Source organism: Hermetia illucens, chromosome 3 (assembly GCF_905115235.1).
Source record: "Hermetia illucens chromosome 3, iHerIll2.2.curated.20191125, whole genome shotgun sequence".
In the NCBI taxonomy this organism is placed as follows: domain Eukaryota; kingdom Metazoa; phylum Arthropoda; class Insecta; order Diptera; family Stratiomyidae; genus Hermetia; species Hermetia illucens.
Window position 1 is genome coordinate 70,522,425 of NC_051851.1, and position 19,919 is coordinate 70,542,343.

Genomic DNA, 19,919 nt, shown 5'->3' on the forward strand with positions numbered 1-19,919 from the left:
TTCAGATAGTGGCTTACAACTAGACAATGTTACTTAATGCTACCCTAAATAAAAGCTAATTGATCTTAATTCTATCAAACGGGTGACTATTACATAGTTTGGCCAACCCGACCTTCTCTGTAATTTACTTAACTTTGTATATTTTTCTTTATATACATGAATCTTGACAATTTTTTGTTACAATCTTGGCTTTTTTTTTCGAAAAACAGCGCCCGCACTAAAGGCGCGAGAAGGTTGACATTTACTTACTTAACCTAGTTAAATATAACTTAACCTAACTTATTTTAACTTAACCTAGCTTAATCTAACATAATTAATTCTTAACTAATATTTACAATAAGCACATTACAATTTCCTGTGCTTAGCCTCTATCCACTCCTACCAGGCAGGGAGTTTCAAAAAGGGTGCGGATTTTGGGTCTGTGGGATGAACTCACGATTTGGCAGGGCCTTAAGAATGTGGCCAATGGGGAGTTTTTACCCTGTTGGTAGAGATGCCGAATTAATGGGTTGGGGTGGTCCTCCGTTCTTTCGAAGAACCTTTCCATTATTGTGAGAACGTGTTCTCGAAGTGGTTTGACTTTGGCTCGCCTATACACTTCGGCGTTTTTTGTTTTCCAGTTGTAAGAAAAGCCTGTGCAATGTCTAAGGATTCGGCGTTCGAATGACTCGCATTTTGCCATTGCTTGGTTGGAGCAAGAGATCCAAGTTGGTGCCCCATAACAGATAACGGGTCTTATAAGGGCCTTATACAGGGTCAGTTTGGTTTTTGTGCTGAGACCTACTGTCTTGCGAAGAAGATAGTAGATGCCACTGACTGCACCGTTTGCCTTGCTGATAGCGAGCTGAAGGTGGGGTTTGAACTTGAGGAGTTCATGCAGGGTTACTCCCAAGTACTTGATCGAAGTAGATCTGCTCACTGTGGTGTTCCCGATTCTCATTTTCAAGCGTTTAGCTTTCCTATGGATGCCTCTAGAACCTAAGTATCTAGATTTTCTCCTAAAGGTGCAGATTTGCGTTTTTCCCTCATTAATCTTGATTCCCCAACTACAGTAGTACCTGCAGAGATTTACAATGTATTTCTCAACCGCTTTGGCTGCCCTGTTGGGGTGGAGGTTCGAAGCGAAGATAAGCGTATCATCGGCGAATTGGATCAGTTCAACGCCGTCGTCGGGGATCGGAACGTCAGCCGTGAAGATGTTACAGAAAGTTGGCCCATAAATGAATCCTTGGGGTACACCCGACGTTACCGGCAAGAGATCGGAGAATTCATTCCCCACGCTGACATAAAAGTGCCTATCTTCGAAAAAACTTAACGCAAGTCTAATTATCGGGACAGGGAATTCATTGTCTATTAATTTATATATAAGTCCGTTTACCCACACGGAGTCGAAGGTCTTCTCCAAATCTAACGCACATGCTACTGTAGGTTTATTGTTGACGTTAAGTCTTGAGACGACAGTGTCGTGTAGGTAGCTCAGTGCGTGCTGGGTTCCGTGTTTAGAGCGGAATCCGAACTGGTGGTCAGGGATAACTTTGTTGAGATTACAATGCTGGACTAGCCTATTGTCCATGCTTTCTCAAATAGTTTGCCAAGGTTGGATAATAGGGAAATGGGCCTGAAATTGCTTGGCTCGTTGGATGTTTCTTTTTTCCGGATCGCAATAATTTTTGCGACTTTCCACGCGGATGGAAAGTAGCCGTTATTAATGCAGTTGTTGAAAACTGCTAATAAATACTTCAGTGAGGCTCTGGGGAGGTTCTTTATGACAAAGTTCGGGATTTCATCAGGCCCGGCTGACCTTTTACCGTTGAGGTTTCTGGTTAAGTCGGTGAGTTGAGGTAAACTCAGAAAATGTTGCGATTCCGATGGCTTAACTGAGGTGTTGGTTGTGGTGAATTTAGTTAGCTTCTTGGAGCTCTCAGAGACGAAGGCCTTGATTGTTGAATCAACAATCGACGATATAGCTGGGTTGTTTTGAGGCGGAGGGGAATTGAGCTGAGTCTCAAAAGATTCCGCGAGAACTTGCGCTTTCCTAGCGTCACTGCAGATGTGCTCCCCGTTCTTGGAAAGAGCGATATTGCGGGACTTACATATGTTTGCCGGTTAGCCTGTTGATATGCTGGAACATATCTGGGCCGGGCTTAATATCTGCTAGTTTCCTTGTCAGTTCTTTGTTCCGGAAATTCGCCACTCTTTGCCGAATTATTGTACTCAGACAATTAATCCGGGAAAGTAATGCTTTATACTCAGCATTAGCTTTATTTCCGTGCTTGTGGAAAATCCGTTTGAGTTTCCTACGCCATATTTGCCTGACTTTCATGTAGAGCATGATATCGTGAGGGACTGAGTTATATTATAACTCGTCGACTTTGATGAGCCTTGTGTTTCTGCGTGTAGCAGTATTAATGGCATCTGTGGCCAAGGTGATGGCTTCGTCGATCTCCATGTCTGATAGATTGGGGTCAGTTGCGAGTTTTTTCAAGTTCAGCCTTGGTGCAAGGTCTGACTTGTATTTGTCCCAGTCAGTGTGGGCGAAGGACCTTACGGTGGTCATCACTCGCTTTTGCAGTTGGGAGGACGAGGACAGTTTAAGTTGCACTGCGAAATGGTCAGACATGCCTGGTACAGTAGTGCACGATATCACTTGAAAGTTCAGGGAGGTTTCCTCAGATAGAAGGAAGTAGTCAATGGTTGATTGACTACTGGGTCTTGTCGGAGAATCTGGCAAGACCAAATCGACATAAGCTGGCGAGTAAGGGTCTTGGATCCATTTAAGCAGGGTTTCCCCATTTTTATTTACTGCCGTATCGCCCCAGGAGGTGTGCCTAGAGTTAAAGTCGCTACCGAAAATGAGGTACTTGTATTTTAACTGGAGGTTGCCCAAAATCTTAAGATCTTGTCCCAGTTGCTCATTTCGAGAGTTGCATTTGATGTAGATGGAAACTACCAAAATCCGTCTACCATCAGTGGTTTTTACTATTGCCGCCGCGGCGGAAGAGGTCTGCAGGTTTTCAATGACGACTTCCTCAATTTCATAGTCTTTCCTGACTAAAAGGGCAGCGTGTTTAATGCCATATGTCCACAACCATATATATGGGCGCACACCAATGCACTGCATTATATATATGGCGCTAACATAGATTTATGCGCGGATTTTTTTCTCCCGAAATTACCGTCACTGTCGAAGACGCGCAATAATTTTTCTTCGCATAAAATTTCGAGGAATGGGTTGCGAGTTGAATGTTCAGTCTTTTATATGATTTGAAAAAAGTTTCATTTTGCCCCGCACGATCGCGAGGAGCTTTTGGTATGGATCACTAGAATCTAGTTTGGATGAGGAGGAGACGATTTCAGTTTGTGATATAATTACTGTTATCAATAGGACTTTACTTCATATATTTTATTTCCGTCTTTACACTTGTATTGACTTTTGCAACTTAAGGTACATTCAATACTTTCATCTAAAAATGTTTTCAAGGGCACATTATAATCTTTACAGTCGATCCCATGAAAAAGTGTTATCTTTAGTGCTCGCAATAAAACTCATCTGAAAGCCTATGCTAGTAAATTTGTGAAGTATCTGATATTTAGCTCTAGTAATGACAATTAGTTAAGATAGTGCTAGTAGGACTTTTTCGGCTGATTAAGAGGGATTGCAGTCCTTAGAGATTTGGAAGATTTTTTACCTTTTTAGCAACAATTATGGGACACCATTTTACTATCAATCTTTGTAGCATAGTTTTGTTTTCTTTAGTGATAGCGGTCGTTCAGGGACATTCGACAGGAAGCCCCCTGATGCAAGGAAACTCTACCAAAGTCAATGCTACGAATTTCCAATACGAGGGTGCTTTTGTGAGTATATTACCTCTGTATTTTATCACGATTTTAATGCAGGGAAGATGCAAAGAAAGATCTGTGTATATATGTTTTAAAGAAATCTAATCCGTTAAATATATTTTTAGTGTAAGAACCGAACCTGTGCTATCATTGTGGATATTTTTGACAATAAAGGTAAGATCTTGCCAAGATAACAGATTAGCCGGAAGATGAGTTTTAATTAAAATTCTTTTTCAGTGTCTTTCATTGCAACCGTCGATATCGAACAAAGAAAATTCGAACTGCACGTTAGAGTCAATGGACTCGTGTATGCGACGTTTCATTGGACCAAGCCTATTAGTAAATGTATCCAGTTCCTGTCAATAAAATCCCTAAATTTTTGCGTAAAAATTCGACACGTTCAAATAGCGTTGACTGGCTTTACGTTCTGTTTAGATGCTCATGCCTACGAAGCATATGATTTTATGATTTTCCACTTTCCATGTTTAGAAATTTAATGCAAATTCATTATCAACGAGTTTGAATAAATTTTTGGTTTCAAAAGGAAAAAGGAAGAAAAACTTTGGTCAGGATATGTAGGTAAAAGTGGGGCTAGGAAAGACGAACAGTGGAGTTATTAATTCGAAATTGGACACAAAGGGGTGAGGCAAATTATGCAATTTTGATTGAATCAACTGAATAGGCAAAAGACCTAATGGTGCCGGTCTTTGGTAATTTTATCAGAACCTGAGTAGGTTAGCTCTTCGATAAGAGTATCAAGAGAAAACGGATTACCGAGTACTTTCTCATTGAACGTGTAATCCCTGTACAGAAGAAGATGTGCCAGCCAGCTAGCATGTCCCTATAAAGGCGTTGCAATAGATGCGTTAGGCAGGGACCGGTCTCCTGGAGAAGTGCCACTGAATGATATATTACCGTGGTCATCCGGTAAATCAAGTGTGGAGTGGGTTTCTTAGATGACCAAAAAATGAAACCTGCTGTTATCGGGTTCGAAAATATAAGTGGATGGCTATGCACGCTGCGTTTGCTGGTAAATTTCAAAATATAAGCCTCATTAACGTTCACGCCCCAAGAGTGGATACTGCAGACTCGGAGAAGGCAGTAGAATGAATGCTCGAAACCTGCCCATGATATGACATCAAAATCATGCTTGGATATTTTAACAGGCAAGTAGGGACGGAACCCGTATATAGGCGATACTGGGACTGCGGACTGTTCCACTAGCAGTGTCGCATGGAATTGGAAGTACCTGGTTTGCGCAGAAAGCGGTCCATCCAGGTGGAATTAGTTTCGAATAAATTGACCATGCGCTGTCAAAACATATAGGGCGGTTAATGTAGACTTGGACCACTATCTCGTTGGCATGGTGCTCCGAACTCGAATAACAATGCCATCTTGAATTCCCTCTATCAATCAGGTGAGAGTGAAAATTGAAGTCATCCATAACAGAGCCCCCCGTAACACCTATAAGGGGGAAATGGATGCTGCAATAACCGCAGTTAACAGAGGTCTTGGAGTTGAAGCATCAACAAAAGATCTTCACTACCACCTTAAGAACGTTATCATTGGCACGGTCACGAACATACTTGACCCCAGTCGTTAAAAAAAAATCGCAACGACTGGTTCGACGATGAGCTAGTAATGGAGTGCAAGAATGCCACATACCGGGCAATGCTACACTCTCAGAGAATGTGGGCACGTGCAGAACCCTATCACGAACTTTGTCGAGCAGGAGAAGTGACTTCACAGAAATAAAAAGGAAGCCTGATAGAACCAACAAATCTGTGAACTCCAAAGCTACAGGGAGCAACCGCACCAGGCGTGGAAGTTTTACCAACATGTTAGCAAGATGAAGCCTTATACATACACCTCGATGCTCATCCTATCGAGACAAAGAGGGAAATCTGATTTCCGACAGAATGCGCATGTTGGAGCTCAACGTGTGAGACAACGAATCAATGCCTGATGATTGGCAACGAGGCATTACTGGTCCATACATAACAATGGAGATATCATGCTGTGCAGGAATTATAGAGGTATCACGTTGATGAGTACCATCGATAAGATATTTTCCGCTATATTGCTAGGCGCTTCTTTTTTTTCTTTAGCCTTTGTCCCGTTCACAAGCAGGATCACTCGGTGTGATCGGTTTCGCATATTGTTCTATCAAATCCCCATCCAGGGTATCCAGCCACCTTTGTTTCGCTGATGTTTAGGCCGCTTATCATCGACTTCGATGTTCAGGCCAATCTCGGCGAGTGAACTCTCGTTAACGCGAGTTATGTGACCGTACCATCGAAGACGCCTCTCACACAATTTTTTAACCATCGGTGCAACCCCATATCGATTACAGTCCAACGCAACATTTCTCCATTAAAGCAAGATGTCGTTCATTGTCTTTTATAATCACACAACAACAAGAATCATAGAGGGCGGCAGGGCGAACAACATTGCGGTAAATTTTACATTTGAGACGATCGTTGATACGTCGATGACAAAGGACACCGGTTATGGAACGCCACTTGATCCTGGTTGCGCTATGCATAAAGCAATTTCATAACGGAGTTCTTTGATGATTGACAGCATTGACCAGAGATATTTAAATCGCTTAGTTATGGGCAGCTCACTGCCGCTGATTGTGGTTATGCCTGTTTCGTGGGGATAGGTTGGCAAAGATTCAGATTCAATCTGAGACAATGTTGCAGGAGGCGGTCATTCCATTTCTGGACAAGTTGCTCGAAATCATTTTGCTATTAGACGCTAGGAAAACATCATCTGTATAAAGCATAACAACACAAAGAGGAGTTATGAAAGGGCGCTTTCTTGGGGAACACCAACAGAGACGCGAAGCGGTTTTGATACACCCGCCACACTCCGAACTTTACTTTTTGATCATGGTAGGCCAATCTAAGCCACTCCACGAGTTCTTCTGGTACTAAGTATTGTCGTAGAGCACCAAATGAGTTGGTGTGGCACACGGTCAAACGTTTTCTCGAGATCCTGAAATGCAATGTAAAGAGGGCGATGCTTCTCACGGTGTTTCTCCATAACCGCGCAGCTTGTATTGCGTTAGTAGTTATTTGAACGATTTGGCAAACACAGTTGTCAAAAATGCGTTCAAAAATCTTTATGGTATGGGAAAGCAACAGGATCGGACGGTAATTTGTGATACTTTCTTGCCAGTCAGATGGTGTTCTACCTTCCTGAGCGACCTGATTTAAGAATTCAGTGAGCCACAGTGTTGGTTTCATCAGGTCCGGTTACTTTTCCCGAATTCATTCGTTTTATTGCTTTTTCGACTTCAGTTGCTTTGACAGGTGTCGGCTAAGTTGTATTGTGTGTGTACGGTATCCTGTGTACGTTGATGTCAGCTTTTGGAAAGTTGATGCAAATGTCTCTCGCCTTCTCGAGTGTCCAGTTTATCGTAATTCTAATGGACCGCTCGTGTGATAGCGATCTCGCGGTAGAAGCCTTTCTTTTCATTTGAACATTGTCAGGCCAGAGTCAAGTATCTCGGTTGATGAACAGCTTACCTAGTTTGGTGTTCCTCGGTCTTCCCAGTGCGGGTTCCAATATTTAGCGTTCCTGTATTTAGCGTGCAGATGTCTATTTGTTTTGCTCGGACTAATTTACGTCCTAACAGGATTGGGGCTAGTCCTACCGCGTTGAATGTGGTAAACGGCTTAAGATTTTTCCGAGGCTTATGACTCAAAACGATAATTTATTTTTAATGATATTGAATGCATTAGCTTAGCTGGTTTGTCGTGGGTGGATTCGGTCTTTATTATCAATCTTAGAGTGACTTTCTAGGACACGTGGACACGAGGGTGCGGCAAAATTTAGCATATCGCTAGCATGGATGGTGCCTAAGATTACTTACTTATGGTTGGCTAGCTCTATCCAAACTACCGGGGGGTACCGCTTAGTAACGCTAAGGGTATATAATATCTTTAGGACAATCTCAGACGACGTAGCGTGTGTTATTTCGGAAATGGTCCCGATGGATTTTCTCACAAGTAAGCCCGCTCTGTATGCGAAAAGGAACATGAATCTACTCGAAAAGGTTTCAAATTGATCTCCGCGTTAGAATATAGAAAATATTTATTTTAATTCGGGTTCGAAGATTCTCCAGTTTGTCCTGAATATGGTTGCAAGTTTTGATCAGAGAGGAGGACGTTGGCATACTTCCTGAAAGTCAGTGTAAGCCATAGAACATTGTTAGAAAGGCCTATCCAGAGGAAAACTATTGCACAGTGAACTCAGTTATAAGGAGAATTCAGATATAACATGCAATGAAGGCGGAGAGCTTAGTCGCTTAAAGCACAATTCTACACACAAAGTAGTGAATTGCTGCGGTTGCACAGGAAAGGAAGATAGTCAAAATGAGGGTGATTTTGGTGAGTGAAAATTGCCAAACCAGTCAGACGGTAAATCAATTTTAACTATATTTCGTTTAAAAAAACATGAAATTTTCATAATTTTTCAATTGATATTTAATGAAAAAGGAAAAAGTTGAGCTTGCGTCAAATTTATCAATTTATTTAAATTGTATTGATAATCATGAATAAATACAATGTACATATTAGTAGTGAAATTTAGATAATCCTTCTCCATACATTTTCCGTATGACGCAGAATATATCAAACGTAGTTAGGGTGCTTGAAAATCGTTCATCTTTGGGGTTGAAATTTACTTTGGTAGTCGTCCTAAAGCGCAAGAATAAATATTAATATAACTTGAGAGATGTACTTCTGCAATCAAGGCCATACCATGTCAGCTTGATCCTCCGCCCAGTCCTTCAGATATTGTAGTAGCGATGTCCTTTTTCCAAATCTAGAAATATAATGGATTATATGGAACATGTGTATTAAAAGTGACGCAGTGTTTGTCATTGGTCATGTTTTCCATAGAAAATAAGAACGAGAATTGTTAGTATATGCGGAGAAGTAAATAAGTAAATAATTTATTAACATTACATAAGGACATTAAGGAGGGCAGCCATGCAATAACTGAAACGAACCCGATAAAATACTACCAAAGGAAGAGAGGATTCTCCATAACTAAAAGAAGCAATTCAAACTCGACTTCTCACCTAGGTAGCGAGTGCTTTGAGTAAATCCAATCGATCATTATTAAACGTAGTAATTGCAGAGCTGTGGTCAATTCGAAGGGTTCATTTGTATTTTCTTCCAACCTAAACATACAGAAATTAACTCAGGATATGATACAAGTGCTGGAACTGAGGTATAGCAAAATCAAATTTGTCAAGGCAATTTTCAAACTTTCAGCTGTCGATTTGTCAGGTCGAGGGGTTTTGAATTCACTTCTTTCTGCACGTCGCCAAGCCTTGATTGGCCTTGTTGAAGTGAATCTAGGATTTCAGGTAGCTTTCGTTCAAATTAGCTGCCCCAATGATTAATTATTTTAATTCATAATTTCAATTCAAACAAACAAAGAAATCATAGAAAAAAGCATCACAAATTGAGCGATCTCAGCGGGGGTAAGACGATAATTAGACCATAGTAAATTGTTATAAATTTAACACATTGATGTCTTGCACTAATAAAACTATATCAAATAAGGGGCAACCATAGCTTCTTCTTTACCTTGGTCGTGCTGCATTCGAATAGAAGTCATCCAGTTGTTTCAGGTAGCGCACGGCATCTTCGGTGTTAACAAATTCATTACGTCTCTGTGGTGGTCTTACCATTGTGGTGGCAACAATTGATCCGATTAAAAGCATAAAGCAAACAATTACGCCAGCTGGTCTGAACATTCTTGCCATGTTGATTCTGTGGAAGTCTGCAACCAAATAGTGAATCTAATAAGTCTTCCTAGATAAGTCGTGATGGAGTATTTTAATTAATATTTGCGATAAAACTGATTTTAATTAGAAACCATATTGAGTTCCATTTTAAACGCTAGTTTACATGACTTGTTTAACTAAGGAAGCTAATACATAGTCGCAAACAGTGTGCTAGAATTTTATTAACTGAACATGTGGTATCTATATATCTTGCGCAGGATATGAACATTACTTTCGATTCATGCTTGCTCGCCATTAGAACCAACAATGGCATGCCGAACGGTAGGGGTAACCACTTTTATTCAGAAATAAGAAATTGTTTTAAAAAGGTAACTGTGAGTAGCGCTATAGGGAAGATGTAAATTTATCTTAAAAAGTCGTAATGCCCACTTTAGTTTCTTAACAGGATATCGGCTAAATGTTGTCTATCCACCTGCAAATAATATTGGAGAAGGATCATCCTCCACGCATTTGACTCCATTTTTGTTAACATGTCTTTTTCCCATGAATTAGGTGTCCCTGTGCCTCATTCCAATCCTACCCAGTAGAGCTGAACGTCCCTTCCTCCTTTTACGAGTAACATACCTGAGAGACTGAGCATTCTGGCGAGGGTATTTGACACTGTTTTGATGTTAAACTCTCTGAATAGGCATCTTGCCCCGCGCTGTGATTAGGCTTGTGTTTAAGGTTTTTGTTCTCGTAAGGGTGCCTCCCTTAAGTCTCAGAACACGGGCTTTGTCAACCAGAATGTCAAAAGTTGTGCTGCTCGAGCTCTTAGGAATTACCTCCTCTTTTACGTAGATTCCACCTCGTTTTAGTAACTTTCAATGCGCCATTTTGTTGCCAGCGAGAGGATGATAGGAGGTATCATCATCATAAGGTATCATCAATATTTTTAATTTAGTTAGTTTTTAAGTTTTCAGTGAGAAAAACGAAACAATTCGTCATCAACAGAGCGAGGCTTTAGTTGGAAAGTGATGATTCTAGCCGTCGTCCAATATGTCGTCTTTCTCGTTTTGAATGTCATCTATGAAAGTAGAAGAGAAGGTTGATTAGCCCGTATTCGATTGGAAACGGGGGTAAGCAATATGATGCCGCGCCTGGCTATCGCCATAATTTCGTCCTATCAAATAGATTAATGCCGAATTAATCATCTTCCTTCTTTATAGAAAAGAAGAATCGATGCGTAGCATTTGGTTGGATGGAGGGTCGCAGTGTGGTGCTGGATATCATTTCCAGTGATGCGTCCTGGTCTGGCTTATTTTATTCTCGTGACTTCTTTTGAATAAAAGAGAGGAGAATTCCTATGAGCAGCGCGAGTAACGTACAATCCCAACGAGCCCGATACTTACCTACATCGACCAATCAACAATATTGCTGAGCAGGTAAATATACCGGATATACCAGGTAAAAGTCAACAAACTCCGTTGACCCCAATAAATGCAAATAATACGAAATCAACAGTTTTCGCTAACCTAGCAGAAATAGCAAATAAATATAGTATGTAATGACATGTAAGTGTTCTGTTCTGTACAAAAGTTCAATAAATTGCGACGTTTAGAAAATTAACCGACACCGTGTTCTTTTCTTTTTAATTTCGTATGTTAAATACATTATTCGCGTATGATGTTTTCTTTTAGTAATGAGCAGTTTACTTGAATTCGTTTAGCACGTTTTATAAATTTTGAAGCTCATGTGGAACTTTCCCATCCATCGCGGGTCCTTTCCCCTTTTTGAATCATCAACTTCCTCATTATTGGTATTTTCCTCCTTTTTTTGGGACGCTAATTTCCTTTTATTTTTATTTAGAACTTTGGTTCACTTTTTACGCTTAAAGAGCGTAAGGTAGTTTGAACGTAGATTTCATTAGCAACTGCTTGCATATCTTTTGTTGAATTTCAAAGTTGCTTTTTTTATTATTGGTGGTTTTCCGTTGTTTTTTTGGTAGATCTAATTATATTTTGGGAAAGAAAATGTTTGATAACCACCCACAGTCAAAGTATGAAGTGTTTGAAGAAATTCAACGCTCTACATTTTCGAATGACTGTGTTGAAAGAAAAGAATGTGCACGGCAGTAATTGCGGGTAGTTTTCTTTTTCAGGTTTTTTATAAAACAAAACCTTACTCAAATCGGTTTGCTGTCAGTCTGCTTGTCTGTCGCACGCATTTTTCTCGGAAACGGTTATAGCGATCGATACCAAATTTGGTGGCAAAACTCAACTTATCGTCTATGTCCTCGCCATACAGGGTGGGCAATATGCTGATGTCAGTTACATTTGCCCCCAACTACCCTCCTTTTCTATACTACTTCCTCGACATGGTCTCAAATTATTAACACCTGCATATTAAATCTGGCACACGATGGTAATTAGGCTGCCATGTTGTTGTACGATTGTATCGGGAAGTGCATTGTGATTGATAGGGGAAAGTGTCGTTTGTGAAGTTTCCTAAAAAACATCACATAAGATTCCTTCGAAAGCGCCAGTGTTTAAGGGAAGGAAACAATCTAAAAAGTGATTGAATTACAGTTTGAAAATAAGTTCACCTATTTAATTAAGAAACGGAGTGGCACTTGTCTCTCGTGGTCCTTTCAGGCTCTCGGGCAGTGGACCCTTAGCAACTGGCTAACACAGAGGCACGCAAGTCTTTGTTGACGGTATACTTCAGTGGAGCTACATTTATGCGCTGGAGGACTTTGGACCCTTTTTCTGTTTTTGGGGTACCCTATCCCAAAAAAAAAACTATATAGTGATGGGTTGAGCGAAGAACTGAACGAGATCCTTAACTTCCTTAAGAGTTCCTTAGCACAGTGAGTATGTGAACTTTTTGCATCACCACACCCGAGGATTCGAAGATTACAATCCTCTATTACCATTGAAACATAGAAACAAGTCGGGAAACCGGAAGCTGGACGCTTCAGGTACGAAAGGTTTTGTGTATTTCTTAGTACGTAGCACGTAATATAAGCATATGTCCACTTTCGCGTGATATTGACATTGATAGTCTTCAATTTTCAAAGAAGCAACAACTTCGATGTATTATAAATTTGTTAGTAATAGTGCGATTTCCATCAAACTTGGTACGATGATGCTCTATATTATAGCCTACATTACTGCAGAATTTCATATCGCTAGGATGAATTTAAGGGGGGTTTCCAGCCAATTACAAAAAATTATAGTAATATACTATTATTAACTTTCTTTGAACAGATATCGGTATGAAAGGTATTTCGGAGCCAAGGCACCATATAGTGGCAGCCTCCTGACTTTTTTCAGATTTTTCGGTTTAGTAGTTTCTGAGAATGGCCCCCTTAAAGAAATGATCACTTTCAATCCCCCGCACTCCCCATATTTCCAAGAAATGTCAAAACTAAGACCGGCGGTACTAATCGAGACCTTTAATTTGATACCCCACATGACAATATTTGATGAAAAAAAATTTTACACCCCCCTTTTGCATGTATGGGGACCCCCCCTTAAATTCAACGTAAAAGGATGTAACTCACTGTATGTGTGAGCGTTCACAATTTCCACCTTTCTATCAAATTTGGTGTCAATCGCTATAACCGTCTCCGAGAAAAATGCGCGTGACGGACAGACAGAAAGACAGACAGGCAGACAGACAGACGGACAGACAGACAGACAGACAGTAAACCGATTTTAATAAGGTTTTGTGTTTACACAAAGCCTTAAAAAGGAATAGGTTGAGGAAGTACACGAATGCGGATATACGATCCAACGATTTGATTTATAAGAAGCTAAGAGGAGAATTGTTATGCTTTAAACATCACAATAGTGTCTAAAGAAAATAAAGTTGAAGCCTTAGGGCGTAACCACGAAGCAAATCGAACACGGGGAATATGTATGTAGTTGCCTAAAGCTGTGCCTTCCCTACAAAATAATATCATACATGGTGATACGGCAGAAAGAGACACAAGAGAAGTGGTGGTAGTATTAATGGGTGTCAATCCCGCTCGCTAATAAACTTGGTGCAGCATCGTCCTTCTAAATTTTTCATGTTAAACGATAAATAAAAGTAGGTTCGATGTAGTGTAAGTGTGCTTATGATTACCGTTGCGTAATTGAAGCATTTTGAAAGAGAAGAAGAAGAAGAAGAAACCTCGGTAAGAATAGAATATGTTTTTTTTGTGAATAGGCTCAATAAAAGTCTTTTTCTTAATATAAGGGAATACTCCTTTTTGAAGACTTTTTTCGGTAGTGAGATGTGTTGTTTAGAGAATTAAATGGAACCATGCCCAAAGAATTCAATTCAGAAAGGATAAGAAAGAAATGGTGGCCAACATACAGCTATCAATATTCGGATAAAAGATAGGAAAGGTAGGAGAATAAGGGGTTGAGTAAGTACGAACAGTATAATTGGCGAATACCGGACAGATTTGGGTTATCTGCATATATAAGACGCTATACTTACTTGAAATGTTCTCCTCAGGTATATCCTATGGGACTAAGTAATGATTTCGCAAAGGAGTGCATAGCTTTGAAATAGCCAAATCCCTTGGAAACGTGAAATAAGGATAAGAGACCAGGTACTTGGGGAAACGAAGTTTTGCATGATGTAAAATGCGTCGTGAGTTTGCGTTAGCTAAGATCCGATTTCCGGTAATTGCTGCCAAGGAAGTCGGTTTTTAAAAAGTTGGGCATAGCTGGTTTGAGTTTGACGAGGGTTTAAACCATCGAACTGCGCTTAGAGTTCGTCATCTGTAGAAAAACTTCGATTTTAATTTTTGGAGATGTAGGTGGAAATAGAGCACTACCAAAAATCCAAATCGAAGTTATTCTGCAAAAGACGAACTCTAAGCGCAGCTTCTTGTAATGTTCAGAGAAGTTCGAAAAAATGAGCAGAGATTATGATTTAAACCATGACTGGGGAAGTTGTACTTGAGAGCGGAAGATGTATTCATAAAGAAGGAAATCAATAAAGAGGAGAGGACGAATTATTTGAAGCGGACCGCGGTATTAAGATTATGTTAATCACCAGATAAAGGCTAAGGGAGACGTTAAGGTTATAGTTCCCATTTTCCTCTAATAGGAGCATAGTGCATCACCCCCATACCAAATCCCCATCGCTTTAGGTGGGCCAAAAAGTGTTTCAGTTTCCTTCCAGAATTGCCGGCAATATCAAACTCCTGCTGCACTGCTCGCAGCATGTGTATCCCGTTCGGCGACCATCCTGTGATATTTTAGTCCATTATATGGCATGAGTGACACTTTCGAATTCCTCTTAACATGTCCAGCGGCACCTGGCATCGATGACCGATGTAGCTCTTTATTCGATGTTTTATTAAGCTAAAATATCCTGATAGCATGATGAAGAGAGGTCGTAATGAAAGTTTGGAGTTTAATATTATATAACACTTTCATGTGCTGCTTCCATATAACAACACAGCGAGCACATTGATGCTGCACAATCTCAACTTAGGGTTTGTGTTGACGTTTCTGCTTTCTCAAAGTCAATAATAATAATAATAATCGTTGGCGCAACAATCTATATTGGATCAGGACCTCAAGTCAATAAAGAGTAGGTAAAATTGAAATCTGAAGTTTGCAGTGATCTGGAAGCTGTCGATAGTAATCCAGAATCCAGAGCAAAAATCAGCCTGTTCTCCATCGAATAAGTTCTTTGCTCCGATTTTTATACGTTTCAGGATTGTTCTCGTTATTTTCTCCGCGATAGCAAGAAGGCCGTAAGTAGCTAGCCAGATCTTATGGCGTCCTTCGATATTTAGCCAGACAACAGACAAAAGAGTACCTTTGATAATAGCCCAGTATTTGAGAAAATTCAAAGCTATTCAAAATGTCCGATCAGCAACGTAGTTTGGCCACTGTAGAATGTCAGTCGGTTTCCAATAGCGGATCGTGTCCAGAGAGCTCTCTATGACGGTGAGTAGATGGCAATGTAATGCAAAAGCGAAGTTAAATAACCATTACATGATGGACTCGCTCGAGGCACATATCAACGTTTCGCGAATCTAGAAGACAAATCGCGGTGTGATCGATTTTATTAGATTTATGTTCCCAGTTAGTTGAAATCGAACTGACCTTATGAAAGACTATCCAGCCAGGATTCAGAATATCCAGCCAGTGATGAGGAATTGGAAGTTGTAGAAAGCCATAAACCCCTAGTTGTTGTCAATACGGTTTTCTAGACTGTAATTTCCCATCACTGCTTCAAGGAAGGTGTTGTCAGATAGCACTTTGGTGATCATACATTTTAAATAATAATTACAACGCTATCCTTGGGAAGCCTCCCCTGAATTACATTCAATTCCGCACAGAAAGCCTTCCCTACACACCGGGGACCTCCTCTACTATTGTACGTCTGTCTGAGCCGTCAGACTACAATTTTACAGTGCCCAAAGGGGGAGAGGGGTTGTTATAAGAGTCTGACCATTTCACCCCCGTTAACTTCAGAATGAATTTTAAGAGCTGCGACATAAACTATCAACACGGCAAAATTGACGATGAACCACTCCTTTTTGGCAAACTGGGTATTCAATATGTTGTCAACATTACCATCTCTAAGGATTTCCGTGACACCATTAGGAAAGTCAAGCGATTCGATTACCAGCTAATGAAGCTCACTATTATATCCGCTGATCGCATGATTCACTTCTTCACCGCGAACGCACCACAGACAGGCCCACCCGACGCTAGAAAAGATGGCCTGTAAAGTGTCTACGGACGACCATGCCGTCTTTGCGGGCGATCTTAATGTGCATATGGGTGATGAACGGTTTTGAGTGCGCAATGAGGGTAGCGAGCGTATAGTCGATTTTGTAGGTAATCACGACCTTATACTTGTTAATATATGGTTTACCGTTGATTACTCTCTTGCGAATCAAGCCACCGGTAAAACAGCGCGAGGAAGACCTGCTCGCCACGGATTAAATAGTTGCGATTTTGTGAGAGAAGAGAAGAAATCCAAAACTGAGGGACTTGGCTTTGGAATGACGGTGTCGAAATGAAGATTCATTAAAAAAAGATGCCTCTATCACAAGTTTCGTGTCGATAAAATATTGGGCAATTGGTAGATTTACAAGAATGCCAACCGGGAAGCAAAGAAAGCGAACGGTGTTACCCGAGAGATTGATTACAACGATACAGAGAGAGAGATTTGTCTCGACTTGATAAAAGCCGAAACCAACAACATTTCTGCCATCCACCACCAACAAACATTTTTCTTATCTTGGTGCTAAGAATAGATGGCGACCAGATTTCAACGGAAGAATTTGTTTACCTTCCACTTTCACAAGCACTGTTGACATGTGGAGCATTTCCACCTGTCAGCAATACTAAAGTCGAGGAAGCAATAAAACGAACTAAATCGGGAAAAGCAATAGGACCTGTGATCTGACGGTATCGGGATCTGAGGAAAACGAAGAGCTGGGACCCAACACTGTGGTTCAGTGTGTTCTTCAGCGAGGGCAGAATACCATCTAACTAGCGGGAAAGCACGACCATGAAAATTTCTGACATTCTTGATGAACGCATTCGGGATATCGTCGAAGTAATAGTGAACTAATCCGGGTTTGTCAAAAATGGGCGAACATACACGCTGTGCTGTCGTTCTTGGAGAAACATGGTGGGAAGTATTAACCTCTTAACATTGCATTTCTGAATCTAGAGATCGGCGTTGGGGGTGTCCCACACAAATTCAATCTGTATGATTTGCGGTAACACCTAGTGGCAGATTAGCCCGTAGGCTCGAATAAAAAGCGTGTCGTTCTGAGGTTAGCCGAATATAAAAGGCAATGGACGGCGCCTTACGGTAATGGAGACAAAGAAATACGCTTGATACGAAGGATGACTACTTGGAATTTTCACGACTCCATTCAGATCAGGCGTTTGTTCGAGCAAAATGACGAAACTGATCAAGATAAGCTTATGAATAGAATAAAAGCTAAAGAAGAAGAAGTAGATACCAAAAATGAGTCTCCTAGGAAGAAGTAAAATCGTTCAAATGACTGCAGGAAAGCTACTAGTAGTTGCGATGGAGAAGTCAATATTGTAAATTTTTCGAGTGAATATGCTCAAACGTAGATTATAATGTTGGTCTGTTAATGTTAACGAAAATCGTAGAAATTGAGCTAAGAGGTTTCATTTTTTATTTTTATTTCACTCCAACGTGTGCAAGGTTTTTCATAATCCTCGCAGGGATCGTAAGCCTTGAAGATGCTGAGCAAATCTGGCAAAATTTTGGAGTGAAATAACATTTTTTTAACAGTTTTAACAGTGTTTGACATATACTTTATCCACCGATTAAGAGCTGGCTTATTTATATTCACTACCACACTTCTCTCATGTTGCATCATCGAATTTTAAGACTGATAACCTGATTTATTATATATTTAAATATGTTGGCTTTGTAGAGTAATACTCCTTGAAGGCGCTATTCTTAAATTATTTGCACATTTGAAAAAACTCCAAAAAAGGTCACCGAAAAGCATTTTAAAATAAATGGGAGAATGTCACTCACTCTGTTTTCGAGCAATCGTTGGCACCAAAATTTATCCAATGTCTTGGTCGAAGTGTTCAGCAGCTAATTCTTGGCTCTAATTCACACTTGCCTTTTATGAGCGCACTGATAACATCGAGAAGGATACTTGTAGCGGAAATGTTGGCCGATGCTACGTTTGATGAGCTTTTATAGGAATCAGCAAGTCAACCAAGCGCCTCATGCGCTGAACAACCAGCATTCCACCATTTATGCATACATATGTATATTTACTCTCCACCTGCTTATCAGACCACGAAAATATTCGATTTGTAATCATCCCAACTTTTCCATTCAACCACGACCTGATGTCCCCCGTAATTCATTATCAATTATTGATTTCAAGGGTGGAGAATTTTCACCCCTAGGAATCAAAACCTGTTTTGAGGGATGTTCTTTTAATTTGGTAATTACACCCAAGGATAGACGTTGTTTTGATGTATGCTCTTCTTTTTCCTTGTGAGTTCCGTTGGCACTTTTGATGGAATTCATCGAAAAGTTGGTTTTTGCGTCAATGGCAATGAGTGATTTGCCACAGTTACTAATACTAGACGAGGTCTGGAACTAAGTTTTTTCATATGTAGGTGGTTTTGTCCAATGAATGAAAGACAGAAAACGATGTCGGGTTTTCAAAAAGAAATTTGTTTAATGAGACTTTAGTTTGCGAACTTGATTTGATATCAGGAATGATATTCTATATGATAAAGGCGAACGAAACATGTACTGTAACATATTAACGTGAACCATTGATCTTTCTCAGGTGGTAAATTTCCAATTTATAGTACGTAAATTTGTCAGTATTCACTAATAATAAGTGCAGCAAAACAAGTGTTAGTTTTCCAATGAAAGAAAAGGACTCAAGGTTAGAAGGAGGCTGAACATTCAAGACTCTGGCATATCAGGAAGCCATTTCAGCATTAGAGGTAAGTTCGACTGCAACGTCATAGATTTTTACCAGTCTCCATCAACGTTAACGACTAGAGCAAATAAAAACGCGTTCCTTCTCCGTAAACTAGTGGGGGTTCTCAAAAAGAGCATGGTCCTATTTCGATGAAAAATTAATGGCGCTAACCTATCTTTTGTAAAATGTAAATTATTACAATCCTGTCGTTGTTAAGGAATGGACTGCAGGATAGGCTGAAGTGCAATAAAACTACAGCGAAGACCGCAACCATTGAGGTCCTTGCTCAGAAAGCAAGGTTAAATGATACCTGCGATGGGTTCAATTGCTCTAACACGATCCAAAAAGTAAAATTCGAAAGGTGGCCGGTGTATCAAAACCGCTTTGGGTCTCTGCTATCAAGGAAGCTTCCTTCCACCACACCTTTTTGTTCTTGTTATGGACACCGTCACAAGAGACATCCAACGTCCAGCGCCCTACACTCTGCTTTATGCAGATTATATTTTTCTAGCGTCTAATAGCAAAAATGATCTGGAAAAACGCGTCCAAAACTGGAATAATCGCAACATGGTCTCAGATGGAATTTGAATAAAACTGAATTTTTGACGACCTATCCCCACGAAACGGGCACAGTCATTGCCATTGTCGACGTATCAACGAACGTTTCGAATCTAAAATTTATCGCAATGTCGTCCGTCTTGTCGCTCTTTATAGTTCTGAGTGTTGGCCGACTCTAATGACAATGAACCGCGTCTTATCGTAATGGAGACGAAGATATTTCGTTGGACTAGTGGTGTGACACTTTTTCATCACATCCGGAATGAGAATACCCGCCATCGATATTGACTCGCATCGATC

The 19,919-nt window shown here is 40.4% G+C and overlaps 2 protein-coding genes across 2 annotated transcripts; one reads left to right on the forward strand and one right to left on the reverse strand.

The window, feature by feature from the left end:
* The first annotated feature begins 3,597 nt into the window (after positions 1 to 3,597).
* Positions 3,598 to 4,367, forward strand: LOC119652712. Its single transcript, XM_038056997.1, has 3 exons — positions 3,598 to 3,855; positions 3,966 to 4,014; positions 4,078 to 4,367. The coding sequence occupies exons 1-3, from the start codon at positions 3,706 to 3,708 to the stop codon at positions 4,335 to 4,337; spliced, it is 459 nt and encodes a 152-aa protein (XP_037912925.1). The 5' UTR covers positions 3,598 to 3,705; the 3' UTR covers positions 4,338 to 4,367.
* A 3,997-nt stretch (positions 4,368 to 8,364) lies between these two features.
* LOC119651993 (neuropeptide F) lies at positions 8,365 to 18,294 on the reverse strand. Its single transcript, XM_038055913.1, has 4 exons — positions 18,143 to 18,294; positions 9,447 to 9,642; positions 8,610 to 8,673; positions 8,365 to 8,546 (listed from the first exon to the last, which is right to left on the reverse strand). Exons 2-4 carry the CDS (start codon positions 9,623 to 9,625, stop codon positions 8,511 to 8,513), a joined length of 279 nt encoding a protein of 92 aa, XP_037911841.1. The 5' UTR covers positions 9,626 to 9,642; positions 18,143 to 18,294; the 3' UTR covers positions 8,365 to 8,510.
* Between the last annotated feature and the right edge of the window lie 1,625 nt (positions 18,295 to 19,919).